The sequence below is a fragment of the Mytilus edulis genome, chromosome 3 (genome assembly GCF_963676685.1).
Source record: "Mytilus edulis chromosome 3, xbMytEdul2.2, whole genome shotgun sequence".
NCBI classification, from domain to species: Eukaryota; Metazoa; Mollusca; class Bivalvia; order Mytilida; family Mytilidae; genus Mytilus; species Mytilus edulis.
Window position 1 is genome coordinate 104661240 of NC_092346.1, and position 18619 is coordinate 104679858.

Here is an 18619-nt window from a genome sequence, read left to right on the forward strand (position 1 = left end):
TTTACTGAAATATAACACATTTTTTCGTGCAATGCGGGATTCACAATTTCGCTTAGTTTTTCATTTTATGTATCCTCATTTATAGTTCGTGATATAAAGTATTACTTCCATGCTCAGATTAACGAAGAGTTGTTTCTATGCGAAGAAAAAAGGGTTTGAATTACCCGATATATAGCCATTAGCATGTTTGGTGATGGCACATATATTTCATGTATTTGTCCACCACGCAGCAACGAAACAACAGCGAAAAAACACAATTACCCACGAGACAAACTTACTAGTGTAAAGTAAGCCGTCGATAACAGCCGATGCTGATATTCACGAGTACAGCAATATTCGTATAGATAATTAAAGGCAAATGTGTGATCCTTGAATTTTGTGTTCGTAAAAAAGGCGAAGAAATATTTACATACATGGCAGTGTTAACAAAATCTATAAGTATTTATTTTGTCACATTTCAGTATATTGGACTTCCAAACTGTTCCCTTTGTATTGAAGGTAGTGAAGTCAGCAACTGTAGTTTCATTTTGTTCGTTTTTTAACGGGCTTGGACATTTGCCAAACTGAATAAAATCATTACAGCTGATTCCTTATAACTGCAAAGGAAAACTTTGGTTGGCTTGCTTGCTTTGTTTGTATAGTTGTTTATACAAGTTTTGAAAATAAAATTGACATCTTTAAACAATATATATATATATAGGCATAGTTTAACTTGTATATTTTATATTTTGTACAATATACAAACAAAGCAAGCAAGTTAACCAAAGTTTTGCTCTATATGCATTAGGAAATAAGCTGTAATGATGTTATCCATATGTATGTGCGACAAGGTGGAAAATTTGACATGTTTTGTGAAAATTGCAGCGTTGGATCTATAATCATGATAATAAAAAAGAAGATGTGGTATGATTGCCAATGAGACAGCTGTCCACAAGAGACCAAAATGACACAGAAATTAACATTTATAGATCACCGTGCGGCCTTCAACAATGAGCAAAGCCCATACCGCAAAGTCAGCTATAAAAGGCCCCGACAATGTAAAACAATTCAAACGAGAAAACTAACGGCCTTAATTATATACAAAAAAAATGAACGAAAAACAAATATGTTACAAATAAACAAACGACAACCACTGAAATACAGGCTCCTATACAATATATTTTTTGTTATGGAATAGATTTCTTCTCCTTTTATATATTTAATTGGGCGGGTTTTTTTTTTGTTTTTTTTTATTGTTTTACACAAGTAATGTTTGGGTCATTTATAGCTTACTTTTCAGCATCGAACCTATGACTTCTTACTTTACTAAATTATGTCTTTGTTGAAAAGATGTCTCATTTGGCACCCATACCTCATCTTCTTATTTATATATACAAAGCACGTTTTAGAAAGAAAAAAAATAGGTAATATGGCACCCACTATGATCCAGAGACTTTTAATATTGGAGATATTTTATATATGTCAACAGGACAGCAACCGAACGATAAAAAACCTCTGAGGTATATTTTGTGATAAAATTAGCAACAAACGGATATTATCGATTGATGAAACTATAAAAAAATGTATTGAGCTACATTTGTATATACCGTACCCGCTCAGTGGCGGATCGACCCCCTTTTTTTGGACGATCAGTGCATTCGGATGGGGACATGTAGTTGGAACCCCCTCCCCTTTTGTTCAGTGTTAGGACCCCCCTTGAAAAATGGCTGGATCCGCCCCTGCCGCTTTCATTACACTTATTTTTAGCATACTGAATATTATGATGTTCTTACTTTTAGTTCATATCCTGATAAAAAAAAATTACACATTCAGTACAGAAAGAAGAGTTTCAATGAAAGTATTCGTGTTTTTCTAGGCAGAAATGATTTTGGAATGACATTATACCGGTTTAAAAGAGCTCAAATGATTTTCTAATTGGACAGTGGTCACTTCATTAGATATTTCACTGTTTCATGTCGTGAAATTAATGCAGGTTCAATTCATAACAATGAACAAAACCGGTTCAACTACTATTGCAAGGCAAAAAAAAAAAGTCGAATCGTGAAGCCAGTAAACAATATTTTTTTAATCTGAGCATGCAAATTGAAGATTACGTTATATATTTTACATTAAATATATTTGCAGAATAAAAACATTGGTAATTAGAGTCCCAGCCAATATATTAGTTGACTGTTTTCCCACTAATTCCACGTGTTTTAAGTAGTAGTTTACTCGTAGTAGCCCACAATGCATTGTAGTTCATTGAGTCGATTGGTCAGTATTTCAAGGCCATATTGGCCTTGTGTTTTGGAAATTACTATGCAAATATATTCTGACGTCAGAAAATCTAGAGTTCTCGACCTGTGTAAGTGTAAAGCAAAATTATATCCGGGTGAAATTTGATCCGGAGGAAAAAATGTCACAGTAGTTGTTGTTATTTTTTTTATCCGGAGGAAAATATTTCTCTGGTATATTTTTTTCCTTTGCCGTGAAATTCTATCTGGGTAGTTAACTTATTGAATAGTTATTAGAAAAAACTTGTCCTTCAAAATACTATGAAATAATAATAGTGTATTTGAAATAAAGCGAAATTGTTAAAAAAAAAATGTATTATTATGAGAAATTATTTCACAAATTATCCTTGAAAAAATTTCCTTAAATATTCAAGTCAATATCATCCTTTTAAAAAAGAAAATTATCATGAAACATAGGCACGGCCGACACTCGGCTAACCGAGAGATTGGTCGGTTAATCTATATTGAGTATGCGGCTATATCGGCGGTTGGTCTGTTAATCGGGTTGGCTAAAGTCTGTTAATCAGGTGTTATCGAGAAAATCATTGAAAACTCAGCATGTTTCATTGTATAACCTTTTAAATATATGTTTATCATAAAAAATATTTATGTCTAACAAAACTATTCAATGTACTGAATCCAGTGGTGTAATTATTATTTTTCTAACTTCTATGTACGATCTATAAAATGAAAAGGCAAGTTACTCATCAATAAATTTATACACATTTTACACACACAAAATGTACACAAAATGACACTTGTGTTGAATTTACTTGCATTCAATATTTTGAACATCGAAAAAAGACAGGCATTATGTGTGTTAACCAAATTGATATCATTGTGTGAAAAATCTACACGAAAATCCGTATTTTGGTGACATAAATCAATCTTTTTTTAAAAACTGGTCTGTTAATGGGTCGGATGTATAAAACCCGGTCTGTTAATTGGTCTGTTAAGAGTTATGAATGACAATAAAAGTATAATTTTATTACTATATAGTGTGTTAATTTGGTAGGCTCAAGACGAGCGGCTAAAATATACGGAAACAACACTTGAGCAGTGGAACATAAAGTATATACGGAAACAAAACATGAGCAATGGAATATAAAATATACGGAAACAAAACACATGAACAATTAACAATTTAGGCAATGGATATTGAAAATTGATAAAAGTGGTTTCAAAAAGTGTAAAATTAAAGTAAAATTAATTTTTTTCGAGAATGGTCGCATATATTCTGTGGATTATGTTTTATTGTCATGAATGACACAAATGTGTCATCTACATTTGTAACCAGTATATAAATCAGAGATTAACGTCGTAATGTAACTAAACATCAGTAAGTAAAATATATTGGGATGCCTAAATATAAAGAATAGAGAAAGAATAATGAGTAAGATAAATAAAATGTATAGAAAAGTAACATGACAATTTAAAGAATACAGAAATAATCAACACCCCAATCCGGACCCTCATGGTATACACGATAATCTGGATGGAGATACAGAATATAAATAAGGCACTGGCTACGGTTACATGGAAATGTAACAATAATAAAAATGTTATTGTTACATTGGAGACTAAATGTCGGAATGCATGGTTGGGTAAGGACCTGTTTAATTACGAATGTAACAATAATTATTGAGGCTACGGTTACATTGCGTTATTGTTACATGAAAAACAGCAATGTACGATGGGACTAGTATTATGTACTAAATAATATAAGTTGAGGACATTAATTACATACATTTATAACATACAATTTATTTACAATGACAATTTCTACAAATCCAGCCTAAGTTGTTTTTAAAGTCCGACACATTTTTGATGAACGAAATTACGTCCTCCGCGGATACGTGTACATACAGAATTTCTTAGTATTTAAGTTACAGTTAGCAAACTTTGCTTTTGATTATCAATTTGCGTCAAGTTATAAAGCTGTATGAAATGTATGTCTTGATATTGTTTCAGTTTCGTTTAAAACGCATCCCAAGTTTTATATTTTTCACCTTAAACAAAATTGGTCCAAAGTATAATGACAGTAATAAGAGTAGGTGTGCAGTTAAATACTTTATAAAGTGAAACCATTGAACTATATGTTTCGCCTTTGACAGTCACACTCCTAATCTTGAGTAGTATCTTTAAGAACATCAAAACCATTAATACGTAGTAAAACTATTCAAGTTGTACACCATTTGTTGAATAATAATATTTTATTATTTATCAGTATTAAATTACAAGTATTGTTTAGTACATATGAAAGAATGAAGCAATACAACTATAGAAGATTTAAGTTTAATCAATCTAGCGTACATTGCTGTTTTTCATGTAACAATAACGTAATGTAACCGTAGCCTCAGTAATTATTGTTACATTTGTAATTAATCGGTTCCTCACCCAACTTTGCATTCCGGCAATTAGTCTCCAATGTAACAATAATATTTTTATTATTGTTACATTTTCATGTAACCGTAGCCAGTGCCTATAAATAAAAGATAAGGACAGTAGAGAGTGCTGCATTGCTAAAAAAGAGAGAAAAAAAATAATTGTTTAAGAATAAAGGCATGAAACCACCCTGGGTGTTGAAACAGTAATGCCGCGTCACACTGTCCCGATTTTTACACCGATGGCAACACGATTATGGAAATTTTCAAAATAGGGACTGATCGTATCCAGATCGGGCTATTCGTAGTGCTATCTTTAACCATCGTAGAACCATTGGCCACTTTTTCTAGCCTTCGGGGACAACTTCGGGAAGGGTTCTAAATTTTTTAACATGTTAAAAAATCCCCGAAGGTGCGTCCGATGTTGAAGGTTCGTATTGAGTTCGTATCCCCATCCTCACCATCGTAATGTCACCGGGAATGCATCTTTGAACATCGTATTGCATTCGTGTTTCCATCGGGACATTACGATGTCTACACGAGTGAAGCACGAAGCTACCCGAAGGTCTTACGATGGCAACACGACTTCGTGAAGACCTCGTAATCCCGTCGTGTTGCCATCGAATAAAAGTCCGAAGGCGAAAAGATGGAACTACGACGGCAATAAATCCAGCTAAATGTAAGTTAATTTTCGCGCTAAAATACATATAAAGTGCCATGCGCGATATGCACTGGTCAGTCTAATACGACAGTTAAGAAAGACGTTCACAAAACATGGAGCTCATATCATATGATTCTATGAGAACGAGAAAGGCGACAGCGTTGTTTCTATTAATTTAAATGGAAGCCTTCGTAATCCATCGTGTAGCCTTCGTGATCCATCGTGTAGGCTTCGGCTGAGATATGAAGCTTAAATACCCGTCTTCGGTTAACCTTCGTATGTCCATCTTTTGCTATCGTATATAATTTCGGCACCATCGTATAGACTTCGTTATTCATCGTACTTGCTTCTGTCACTTTTTGGTATTTTAACGAGATCGGGACCAACTTCGTACGAACTTACAATTTTCGCATTCGGGTGTCCATCGTATATAAAAATCGGGGACAGTGTGACGCGGGCATAACGGATTGCGATGTACTCATATTGGTAACCCGAATAATTCAGTCGTTATATTCCGCTGATCTACGAAGGCTACATGTGTGGGTGAAAATCGGACAGGCAAAGGGCTTGAATTATTCGAGTTATCATATTGGTAACAAATGCTTGAAGTTTACATGTGGACAACTGCAGTTCCCACTGCACATATGTAGAAAAGGAACTAAACGAAATAACATGAATTTAAACTTAATACAACCAAATGTAGCTGCATTCGCTCCTTTTCATTTACTTCTTTAGGATGATTTATAAACAACAGATGATTAAGTAATAGAAGAAAAGAACCAATTGGATGATGCTGACGAATTAGGGTTAAACGTCCAGTGACAAATATCATGTGCATTTGAGAACGACAACACGTTATATGTACCCTGTGTTGTATTAGAAAGACACGTTCAGTCGGATTTGAGAACATGCCACTTTTTGCAGACACAAAAATTAAGGCTGATTGAAATCGTTTATAATATATTCATGCATATTCCAGCGGCCAACCCAGATCACGCTATATTGAAGAAAACTGAGCAGACTATGAAATGTTTTTAAAGGTGGAAAATGTTCTATGATAGATATCATTTTGTCAGACACTTTTCTTTTTTTGATTTGATTCTTATAATATGCAAAAAATCTGTATATTTGATAGAGTTTAACACTAAATTGTGCGTTTTACTCTTAACAGACGTATAGCCAACCCGATTAACAGACCAATCTCCCATATAGCCGCATACTCAATATAGATTAACCGACCAATCTCTCGGTTAGCCGAGTGTCCGTCGTGATAGGGAAGAAAACCAGAAGTAATTTCAAAGATCGTAATTGTGAAAATAATATCATGATTAAATGCACAGTGTAGATGTTCCAGACCATATGAGTATTTGGACCGTACGCGTACGGTCCGGACCGTATACGTATACTCGTATGGTCCGACCATACGCGTACGGTCGGACCGTATGAGTATACGCGTATGGTCCAATACGAGCTGATTATACATGTTATTGGATCATATGAGTTAAATTTAAACAAACATTTATCACAATCTTTATTTCAAGTTTTACAAATTGTTATTATTACATTTAGATGGATAAAATGAACAAACGAACAATTAAAATTAAATATTTGTTTAATTGTATATCTGAATCCTATTTTGGTACACTCGCCCAATGTGACACAAGTTACGTAATATTTTTTACATTATCATGTTTGCAGTTCATGCATGTTTCTTTGCATTTGCATTTTTTTTGTAAAGTTGCTAAATATTCTAAAACAATTGTCCTCCCACATTATGTTTACTTTGATATCTTCAATTTCAGTGATCATAATTCAATTAATGTATTACAGATCGACATGCTAAATACAAGAGACTGACATATTTTAAATTACAATTAGCGTGAATTTTAAAAAAAGTTAAAATATAAAGTTTTTATTTCAATCAAAATTGAACTATTTTATATTAATTTGAGAGTTAAGTTATGTTGATCTGTTATATGCATCTGGGTCTAATAAACTTAACCAACTTCTTAATATAAGTCAGACCGTACGCGTACGGTCCGACCGTATGAGTATTTTGAAAAAGTACGCATACGGTCCAGACCGTACGCGTACGGTCCAAATACTCATACGGTCTGGAACATAGATACTATTCTGTACGCTATCCGGAAGTCGCGATTTTCGAAGCGAGAACTTTTTGGATCGCATTTGAAATTTGATGGATATACTGAATTAAATGGTAAGTTGATCATCTGTACATTGCTTAATGATTAATTCAGCTGACATAGGTATTCTCAAATGATTAAGAATTAAATTTAGCACATTCATTATTCGTATCTTTGCCTTAATCAATATATTTTCAAGTGCATCATTAAGGAAAATCAGTCTGTGAACCTAAAAACAATCTTTTTACCCTCGTAGTGTACAAATTAACGTAAATACCAGACTTAATTAACTAAAAGAAGTATATTTCAAGTGGTGGTAAAATTTTCAACCAGGCCTTACGGTCATAAAACTTTACTCGACTCCAAAATAGTTCTCATACTCAGTGCTCGAATATATTCTCCTGTGAGATCGTTCTCGAGAATCGCGGTCATAAACGTTTTCGAGTACGTTCTCAGTCCGAGAAAGGTTTTCTTAATCATAAGGGGCCTTAATCCGATTCTCTTACTTCCGGTGACTTTGTTTACAATGGAGACCACTGCAGACGACCAGGTGCCGGTGCCGGCAGCAGTGGTGGACGATGGTGATGCTGAATTAAATAAGCAAAGGACACAGTGGGGAACGGATGAACAGGCCCTTCTCATCTCCCTCGTCCTGGAGGATGAGAAAACTTTGTTTGGCGCAGCAAAGGGGGACGGGGGAGATGGCAATATTAATGCTATCAAGAGAAGGGCCTGGCAAGCAATTGCAGACCAATTGAATGCGTAAGTGATGGTTTTTAGAGTATTTTATTCCTGAAAAAAACATTGATGTTAGGCAGCGACCATTTAATTTTCTGTGAGGGGGGTATGGGTTTTTTTTTGGACAAACTTTTATTTTCGCCTTCTGTGAAAAACAATCTGTTTTTTTTGTAGACAAGTCGAAAACAATTTTTTGCCCACCCACCCCCAGAAAATCAAATGGTTGCTGCCTTAAATATTAGCATACAAACATTATTGGGACAATTTCCGTAATGAATTTAGATCAGGTAAAAAAATATGAATAATATTATTTCAGAGTACTTAAAAAAAATGTTTACAAGTACCTCCTTTTTTTTATTTTACTTTACAAATTTGCATGTTTTAACTGTATCAGTACAGTATTTGTAAATATTGAAATATTGAAAGACTTAAGACAAATGAAGCCTTGTTTTTTTCTAGAACTCAAAACAAACAAATATTTTGGCTTTTGCTCAGGAATCAATTAGTATGCTCACTTTCATTGAAAATTTCTATAAATTGAATTTATATGCTCAACTGATTAACTCATCTTATTGTCATACTAGCCTTGATTCCACATGGGCGGACCAAAGGGAAGGGGGGGCTTTGTTGGAAACATTTGGTTGATTATATAGGGAATTACTGACACTGAAGCATGACTGGAGTGGGTCCCCAATAGGTTAGTTAGCCCCCCCCCCCCCCCCTAAATGAAAAGTTCTGGATCCACCAGTGTTCCATATACTAGATACACTATAAAATAAACTTGAGACAGATCCTCTGGATTTACCCATAAATAAATAAAAATTATTCTTGAAATATTAATTTTACATCTATATGCAGAGAACAGTTTATCCTGACCAACTTTCCATGCTTCCTGTTGGCATTTTTTTTAAAATTTTTTCTGGAATTAATATAAACTTACATTCTTTGTCATGTCTTTGAGGTTTTAACTGGCCTGATATATAAAAAAAAAAAAAAAAAACCCAACATATATCTATGCTGTTTCGGGTGGTAGGTCAATGATTTTTGATATGCAGTTGTATTAAAATTGGCAGATTTCATTACCATGGAGATTTTTTTACCCTTTCCCCTCAGATATGGTTTAAAATTTTGCTTAGTTTACATGTATTAGTTTGTGTTTAAGTTTCTTTCAAAAGTAATTTCTTATTTATGATTTTTCAATGGTATTTGGTATGTGGTTGTATTTACATTTGTAATTAGCATTTCCATGGAGATTATTTAGCCATGTACCTGCTACACAATGCTGCTACATGGCCCATTGAACTTCAAAATTTGCAAAACTTACATGTTAAAGTATTGATATTTAATTTGAACATCAGCATTTATATTGAAATTACAAAAAAGCAAGACATATCTCTTTGATAACAGTTTATTATTTATTTTTTCAAAAGTGCATGCTTATTTCATATATATGAATACAGAAACCAGTGTGGTATGATTTTGATAGAATTCAGTTTAAGTTCTAACTAAAGAAAAAGAAAACTGTTACAAAATTAATGTTGGCATGATTTCAAAATCATGACAACTTGAATTGTATTTTTACTGTCAATTTATATCTTAAAAATTTGAATAGATCAATAGTTTTTACCTGTATTTTGTAAGGGAAACACTGCCATGATAAAAATGTTTTAGAAAAACAAAAGAATACTAAGCTACCATGGTATACATGTACAGTGTAACTTTTATGTCTGTACAACATTATAAATTGCATTTATTTAATTGTAGCCAATTTATAACCAAGAAAAGAAGTTGGCAGGAATGTAAAAAAAAGTGGAACAACTCCAAACAGAGAGGTAGATATTTTAATAATATTAATGTTTTAAACATATAGTTTTGAAACCACATGCAAAATAAAGAGAAATAGTTATACAATGAATTAATCAATAATTTGAACTGTAAGATAATTCTAAAATAATTACCCTTGTCAAAAAAAAAACCAGTAAGAAAATATACAGTCTTTCACAAGTGACTACAACCCATATAACAAGTGACTGCAACCCATATAACACATCTATTAAGCTATAAAAGACCCAGAAAGGGCAAATGTAAATCAATTAAAAATGATGAAACACAGAATAAAGAATGTCTTCAAAATAAACAACACATCCATCAAGACTAAGTGCATGCTGTAAATAAAAAAATATTATTCAAGGATTTGTATAGTGAGAATATACCATCATTATATAATACAATACAATACAATATCTTATTAAAGTGTCAACTCTCTTAATGAAGCCGGTCATCAAGACTTAAGTGAATGCTTACATTAAACAAACAAACAAACAAACAAATATTTGATTTCCCAATCACGGCACCCAAAATGAGCAGAATAATTACAATATAATTTTCAAACATAATGTAAAGTAAATTAAAAATAAGTTAAACAAAGTATATAATATGATTGATTTTGATTTAATTGATTGATATAACATATTAAAGCAAATGAAATAGGCAATTTGTAATAATACAAATATATAACATAATATGCCTGCAATTGTCTGTTACTCTGGTCCCTTTATTGGACAGCACAACTCATAGTATACTAATAATTCATCAAATGTAAAAGAAATAATTGATGTAAATGCATATTTGATCATACATATCATTCTATATCTTTATATAGAGAAATCTAATTAAATATTGTATTCCTGTTTATATTTAAAACCTCTAATAATTGACAAATTATTATCAAAATGTTTTTAACTTCATTTCCCAGTAGCCAAATAAAAAGAGATTTGTTATCAAGTTTTGAAATATTTTTATTTTTTCTATATATTTTGCTTAGAAAGGGATTTCTAACATTATCGAAAGTTTTACATGTTAAAAGAAAATGCATCTCATCTTCTATTAACAGACTTTGCATATTCTTTTTTCTAGTATAATATTAAAGTAACGACATTTTTCTATTTCAAGTTTGTGAGTTCAAATTCTAAATCTTGTTAAAACAATGGTAATTTCAATAAGTAAGGCTGACAAAATTAAAATTTAGTTTAAATAAGGGATAAGTTCTAAGTTTATTTCCAGAGGTCTTATTTTGTCTCATTTTATATCATTAAATAATTCTTTCTTCCATATGCTACAATACTTAAATTACTTAAAATATAATTTCTTTTTCACCATATTTCTAGTGTTTATTTTAGATGAGAGCACTTTTTTAAATCAAATAATTTTAAAATAGCATCAATATTACTAGCCCAACAATTCTTCCCAGCTTTAGATAATGTATTTGAGAGAGAGTTTGCATTTGTTAATAAAATATTATTTTTAACATGAATTCTTTTCCAATATTTAATCATGTTTGTTAAAATATCTGTCATTAGAGGATAACAACCTAATTTGCCAAATATGGCTAAATTTGTTGCGTGCTTATTCACTCCTAATGTAAATCTGCAGAATTTTAGATGCACTTTTTCAATTTTTAGATCTTTACTCAATCTATAGAAATAATTTAGTTCTGCGTCATTATTTAACTTTTTTAAATTAAAACAACCCCATATTTCTGAACCATATAATAATTAATACAGATTTCACTGTGTGATCAAAAATGTGCAACAAATAGTTAAACACAAATTAAATAAGAAAATTCATTACATCTCAAAACAATTACATATTCATACCAGCAAAATATGCATTAAAATGGGTATATCTTAGATTTGGAGATAACTTTACATTTAAATCAACTACCTGACGTGTATACCTGAAATATAACCATAAGTTGGACAATATCAAACATATCTATTGTTTTTAATGTTCAAAACATTGTTTATTCATCTACTTAAAGCACCTGAAAAACAATTGTTAATATTTCAGCTAAACAGAAAATAGACAATTTAAGGCACCCTAGAACTGGAGGTGGTCCAGCCCAGCCCCAAATCACACCCACAGAGGAGTTGATTCTCCAGGGAATAGGGGGCAGACCATCCATGACTGGAGTTGGCAGTTTCTTAGATACAGACGGTAAACCTAGATTCTTTTATTCTATCATTTATTCTCAGTTTTATTAGAATAGAGATAACAATATTGTATTTTAAGTTCCAAATGCCTGAACTTGTGATTTCAAGGTGGCATATACCTGCAAACGCATCGCCAATAAACTTAATTTGCGACCATCAAACCACGAATTGATGCTGTCGGAGCTACGAATACAAAACTGTAACACTTATTGGCATTATTAAATTTGTACTTCCGCTTCATGATTTTTAAAAAGACTGCATGAATAAAACCAATGGATACATGTGCAAGGTGCTTGCAAAGCAAAGAAATAAAAAAAAAAGTGTATGAGAAAAAAATGGCCTAAAGAAAATTACTATTCTAAGAGAAAAATGGATTGCTTACATATATATAACTGAAAATAATAGGTTGCTTACATATATATATATATATACTAGAACACACCCGTGATATCACGGGTCCGTGACTGAATTAAAGTATATAACTATACGCAAGCCTTATTTTAGTATTAGTATTGTCATCTGATAAAGTCATGCCGATTATAAGATACACAGTTTTTCTCTGCTTTCAAGTCTTCGCTGTTTTACGTCATGCCCACTAACCAATTGAAAACTGTACGGCTATACGCCTTATTTTTAGTCCAGATTTTTAGTATTCGTATTGTTATCTTAGAAAGTCTTACTGATTAAAATACTATAATAGGTAACAATTTGACAATTTAGTAGTGTCAACCCTGTGGTTATGACCCGTGTATATAGCATATTAATCCTGAATACAACGTTTGGTGGTGCGCCTGTCAGATGCGGAACGTACAGATAAGGTAATAGGTAACAGGTGAATATACTATTGGTATCGGTAGCGGACTCGACCCGGAACTTCTTAATTATTGGCAATATTAATTACGTGGAAAACAAAAGGGCCTGGAGTGGTGTAATTTTTAATCTACACCTTTGTACTATATTAGTTATATATAAAGTTGAATTCTGTGATTCGTCGTTTTTACGTGATGACGGCTGACAAATTGGACCTCGTAATTTTAGTATTATAGATATAGTTTTAAAATAATGACACAAAGGATAAAGATGAGAGAAAAAAAAATACATGAAAAATTATTTCAATATTTATACCACAGACCTTAAATCTTGGCTGTATGTTAAATTGGTTAATATAGGATTAAACGCCTTTTTAAAGGAATTTATCGGTGTATAAACTCGACCAATTCACTCACAAACAAATAAAAGTCCACAGGACTTTTATGATATGTTTGTGAGTGACTTGGTCCAGTTTATAGTCACCAATAAATTCCTTTAAAAAGGCGTTTAATCCTTATAATTCCGTAAAATTTGAGATAGGGAATATATTTTTCTTTTACACGGAGATTGTACATTTATATCATTGAATAGGCCTGGCGCATGAATATATTTGTTTGCTTATGCAAAAATGTGTATACAATGAAATTTGATATCTGATAAAAAGTAAACTGCAAAAACTCTTATTGTCATTCAATGAATGTTTTTGTGTATTATATTATTTAACTGTTATCATGCAGTGAAAATAAATTTGGTTAACATCAGTGTTATTATTGCCACCATCTTGTTTACATTGGTTAAAAAAGAAGTTCAGTCAACGTCATCTATCGAAAAATAATCAACGTCAAGATCAACTACTGGAAGTCCTCTCGACTAATCATATCAAAGTATTTCCTAATATGCAAATCACATAAGAATTACAAAAAAAATATTTATTCTTTTATAGCAGCAACACCAGAAATATCATTTGAACAAGACCTGGAGGAGGCCAATACATCTCATGAGTTCTCCAGGTCAACTCCAGTCACATCAGGATCAAATACCACAAACACAAACCCTTCAGGTATAAACATAGTTAATAAGTATGCTTTTATTTACAATGTTTGGAGAAATGGTCATTTATTGCATAAGAAGCAGCAGTATGATACCATTTATGTTTTGGTTAAAATTATTGGACTTCCTTAAATTTAATCAGATAAATAAACTCAGCATAGATACCATGATTGAAATTTGGTATATACGTCAGAATTAAGACTACAAACTGGATTAAACCATATTTGTTTCCTAAAAACTTAAAAATTGAGACTGATATAAATATATGTTATTTAAGAATTTCAGTTTTTAGATCTGAAATTTTTTTTAAAACAAAATTACTTTACAAACAAAACAGTACCCGTAATAAGAAAAATTTAAAACATGAACGTCACTCAAGGCAGTCCCGACTTTCAGAGGGGAATCAATATGATACTTAGAAGCAGCTGCTTAGAATGGAATATGAAGTTTTGCTCGACGTTACATGGAATAGTTTCAACGAAATAACTGATGATTGCACTATCAAAATCAACATACAACGGAATAATACAAATTGTTACTAATCAAGACTTGCCTGCAAAAAATATGTTTAATCGATTAAAACCTTGTAGTAATGGCCATTGTATTTTAAATTTTGTAAGTATGATTTGTCATATTTTATTAATGTTGTTGTTTTCTTCAATTTCAGTTGAAAAAAGAAAAGCATTAAAAAGAAAGAGTACACAAGACATAGAAGAACTTACACAAAAAAATTTACTTTTGGACAATGAGATGCTTATTGAACAAAACAAAATGTATGTCAAAAAACAAGAAAAATATAATATAGAAATCCAAAAAATGAAACTGGAAATTGAATATTGGGCATTAAAAAAAGAATTACTTGTGTTGCAAATATGATAAAAAAAATACTATTTGGTCAAAAATTAAGTTTCATACATCCCACTCCTGTTTATCAAGTATTACATTTTGACTTCTCTGCCTCTGGTAAATTTATAAAATTTAATTTGTATTCTAAGGGTGAAAACATTCCATTTGAAATAACACCAATTAAATATGAAATTTTCATTGGGAGAATGTACAAATAATACAAGTTTCTGAATAATTTAATTGAAAAGAATGACATACACAGCATTTAAAACTTTTATCAAATGTTATTGTGACATCCATTAACCTTTTACTTATGTTTTTAAGTACTTTTAAGTAAAATTTTAAATCTTTATATTAACACTAGGTATACCTTTCATGGAAGTACATAAAAAATACTCCCTGTTGTTGGATGAAGTGTTTAAATTTTAATTTGTAAGAGCACATATTGAAAAAAGATAAAATGATAAATTTGTCATTGACTTGGTGATGAAAACATTATATCCAATAAAGGAAGTAAATCATTTGTAAATTGTGTGTTAATATATATATTTATTTGGAACCCACCTGAACATTCATACAATTAGTTTTCTTTATTAAAAACTGTTTAAAAAGGAAATTGAAAAATGATTTCTGTCTACAAGATTAACTTAAGGTGGTACCTAACACTACAGGGAGATAACTCTGTAAAGTCAGCTAAACGTTTTAATTACGATGTGTTGTAAAAGGAATATTAAGCTTCTCAATGATCAAATTTGGTGTTTGTCAAACTGCTATATAACCAGTGTATTTTTTCTGACAAAACGGTTGGTTCAAAGTTTTTGAAATTTTTATATTTTTGTTAAAGGGTCAGAGTAAATAATTTGACAAAATTTTATGAAAATTAAACGAGCCAAATTAATTTTGGTGAAAGTGTTGGGTACCACCTTAAGTAAGATTTTTATAGTATTAAACTGACTATAAATGTAGTCGAACATTATAACAAAATATTGAAGTTGGTCGTTTTGACAATATTCTAAGATATCATAAAATTGTATATGTATATGCAATCACATGATTTGTATTGAAAATGAGTACCATTTTTTTTTAGTATGTCCTGAATTTAACTTAAAATTGTTTAAATATCTTAATACATCATGGAAGTTTAGATCCCAAATCATTATTGCATAACAGTTGTAGTTCTGTGCTCTTTATAACCTTATTGTCTTATTCTCTTCACGTTTACTGTCATCATTGTCAATATTTATTATCTTATTTTGCTATATCATTATGTTTCCTTCGGTATCGGAAACGTTAAAATCTCATGTAGTAACAACAATGGAATGTGACATTTTAGCACATATAAAAGCCAAATCATTTTTAAGACAAAAGCTTCTTAACCATTATTAAATGTTTATTCTTTTTTTCTATTTAATTGTTCCTTGTGTATTCTTGTATTATTGAATTAACCAGATTTTGAGCATCTTATGTGATATATTTAATATTTATGCAAGGTTTGTTAATTTATTGATTAATGTTTGAATTTTTATGCTGTTATTGAATTGTAGCAAGAAAGAACTGTATACTTATTGGTTTTATATAATTTATGGAAGATATTTATTAGTTGTCACAGCTTGTAAATGACAATGAATACCACTGATAAAACTCAAATTAAAGCATAATTATATGGCATCTGTATGATGTTTCAATACAAATTTATTAAAGTTAAAGAAGCCTTAAAATTTATCAAAACTACTAGTTTAAAATTGTTTAATTCAAACTTCTGTTTGTGAAATTATCTAAAATAATCTTATTTGGAAACAATATTTTGTTGTTGGATTTGTAAACTTGAAAATGTTTTGGTAGTTTAAAATAAACTGTTTTTAATGTAACTTCTATAACTCAATAAAACAGTTATGTATATGTTTATATAATTATTGAGATTGCATTTCTATTTCAGAAAAAAGTTTTACCATATAATTACATAAAATTTGAATGATACCAAAAAGAAATACATATTTCACTGTAGTATAAATTCTCTAGTAGTTCAGTATATAACTGTTAATTGTTGAAAAGTGTCAAACATGAAATAGACAATTTTGTCTATGAAAAAAAGTTTTCAACAATTAACTGTCTGGTGGCTGTCCCATCTCTTTGAGGTGGCATTGTATTTTGTAAATTAAGTTCATGAATATGTTGATGATTTTCAAAAATATAATCAAAATCAACAATGTCATGTCTATCTATCCCAATGTTATGTAGAACAGCGCATGTTCCGGTGATCTCAACAACATCAGCAGGGCAAGCTCTTATGCCCCTCTGGAGACACGTAAATCTCTGTTTCCATATCCCAAATGTCTGCTCAATTGTCACTCTGGTACGACAAAGGCTTTTATTGAATTTCTGCTGTCCTGGTGTGGATGGGTTAAGGAAAGGGGTCATCAGATATCTTTGACAAGGGTACCCAGAGTCTCCTATCAAAAACCCATCATGCATTCCTATAAAAAAATGAAATAGAGGTTTATACTTAACTTTTAATTATTTTTTTTATACTTAGTAACACAAATAATGCACCACTTGTGCCGATTTTTAAGTACTTTTTTTTTTAAGTGTGTTGCTAAAAAACTATCAACACTAGCTAGACATTTTCACTCATTTTTATATTTGTTCATTCATTTGCTTTAAATTAAGATATTATTGCTTGAGTTTACAACACAACAACATTTTTTACCTGCATCAAATTGTTGTCGAAGAGCACTCAGTTTCCATATTCTGCTGTCATGAACACTTCCTGGCATATTTCCTTTCATGCTGATGAATCTGTATTTGCCATCACAAATAGCCTATGATTGAAAAGAAAAACATCTTTATGACTTATGAAAATAAAATGCTGTGCAGTGTGCAGCTTGATACAACCACTAGATGGAACCATGAACAGTTGGGACAAGTATGGACACAACATTCAAGCTGGATAAAACTCTGAATATGAACTATGAAATATTTGACACAGCATAGGTTTCTAACACAGAAAAAAATGGTCTAAGAACTTAAAACAAGAATGTGTCCATAGTACACGGATGCCCCACTCGCACTATCATTTTCTATGTTCAGTTGACCGTGAAATTGGGGTCAAAACTTTAATTTGGAATCAAAATTAGAAAAATCATATCATAGGGAAGATGTGTACTAAGTTTCAAGTTGATGTAACTATAACTTCATCAAAAACTACCTTGACCAAAAACTTTAACTTGAACGTTGCACTATCATTTCTATGTTCAGTGGACCATGAAATTGGGGTCAAAACTATAATTTGGTATTAAAATTAGAAAGATCATATCATGGGGAACATGTGTACTAAGTTTCAAGTTGATAGGATTCCAACTTCTTCAAAAACTACCTTGACCAAAAACTTTAACCTGAGGCGAACGGACAGACGCACAGACGAACGGAGGCACAGACCAAAAAACATAATGCCCCTCTACTATCGTAGGTGGGGCATAAAGATTAAATTGGACATTTACTGATTATGGTCCAATATCCACAATCTGAATACATGGTTAGTTTCAGCATATCAAAGAACTACAATAATTACATTTTAGAAAAAATCAAACAAGTTTCATTTTGGAGCATTTTGATCTCAATGTGGACCAATTTGATAACTGGTGAACAATGTGCATCAAAAAATTGTATCTTTACCATAGGACATGGGTTTGTCAACTGAAATCAAAGTTTTTGACCTAGGAAG

General features: G+C 31.3%; 2 protein-coding genes across 3 annotated transcripts in view; both read left to right on the forward strand.

Moving 5' to 3' along the window:
* Positions 1-18619, forward strand: part of LOC139514719 (uncharacterized) — a 42299-nt gene that overhangs the window by 733 nt on the left and 22947 nt on the right. The gene's annotated exons all lie outside the window — the stretch shown is intronic.
* Positions 7796-16708, forward strand: LOC139518083 (myb-related transcription factor, partner of profilin-like). The gene is made up of 5 exons (XM_071309747.1): positions 7796-8224; positions 9965-10032; positions 12050-12196; positions 13946-14062; positions 14720-16708. Exons 1-5 carry the CDS (start codon positions 7989-7991, stop codon positions 14926-14928), a joined length of 777 nt encoding a protein of 258 aa, XP_071165848.1. The 5' UTR covers positions 7796-7988; the 3' UTR covers positions 14929-16708.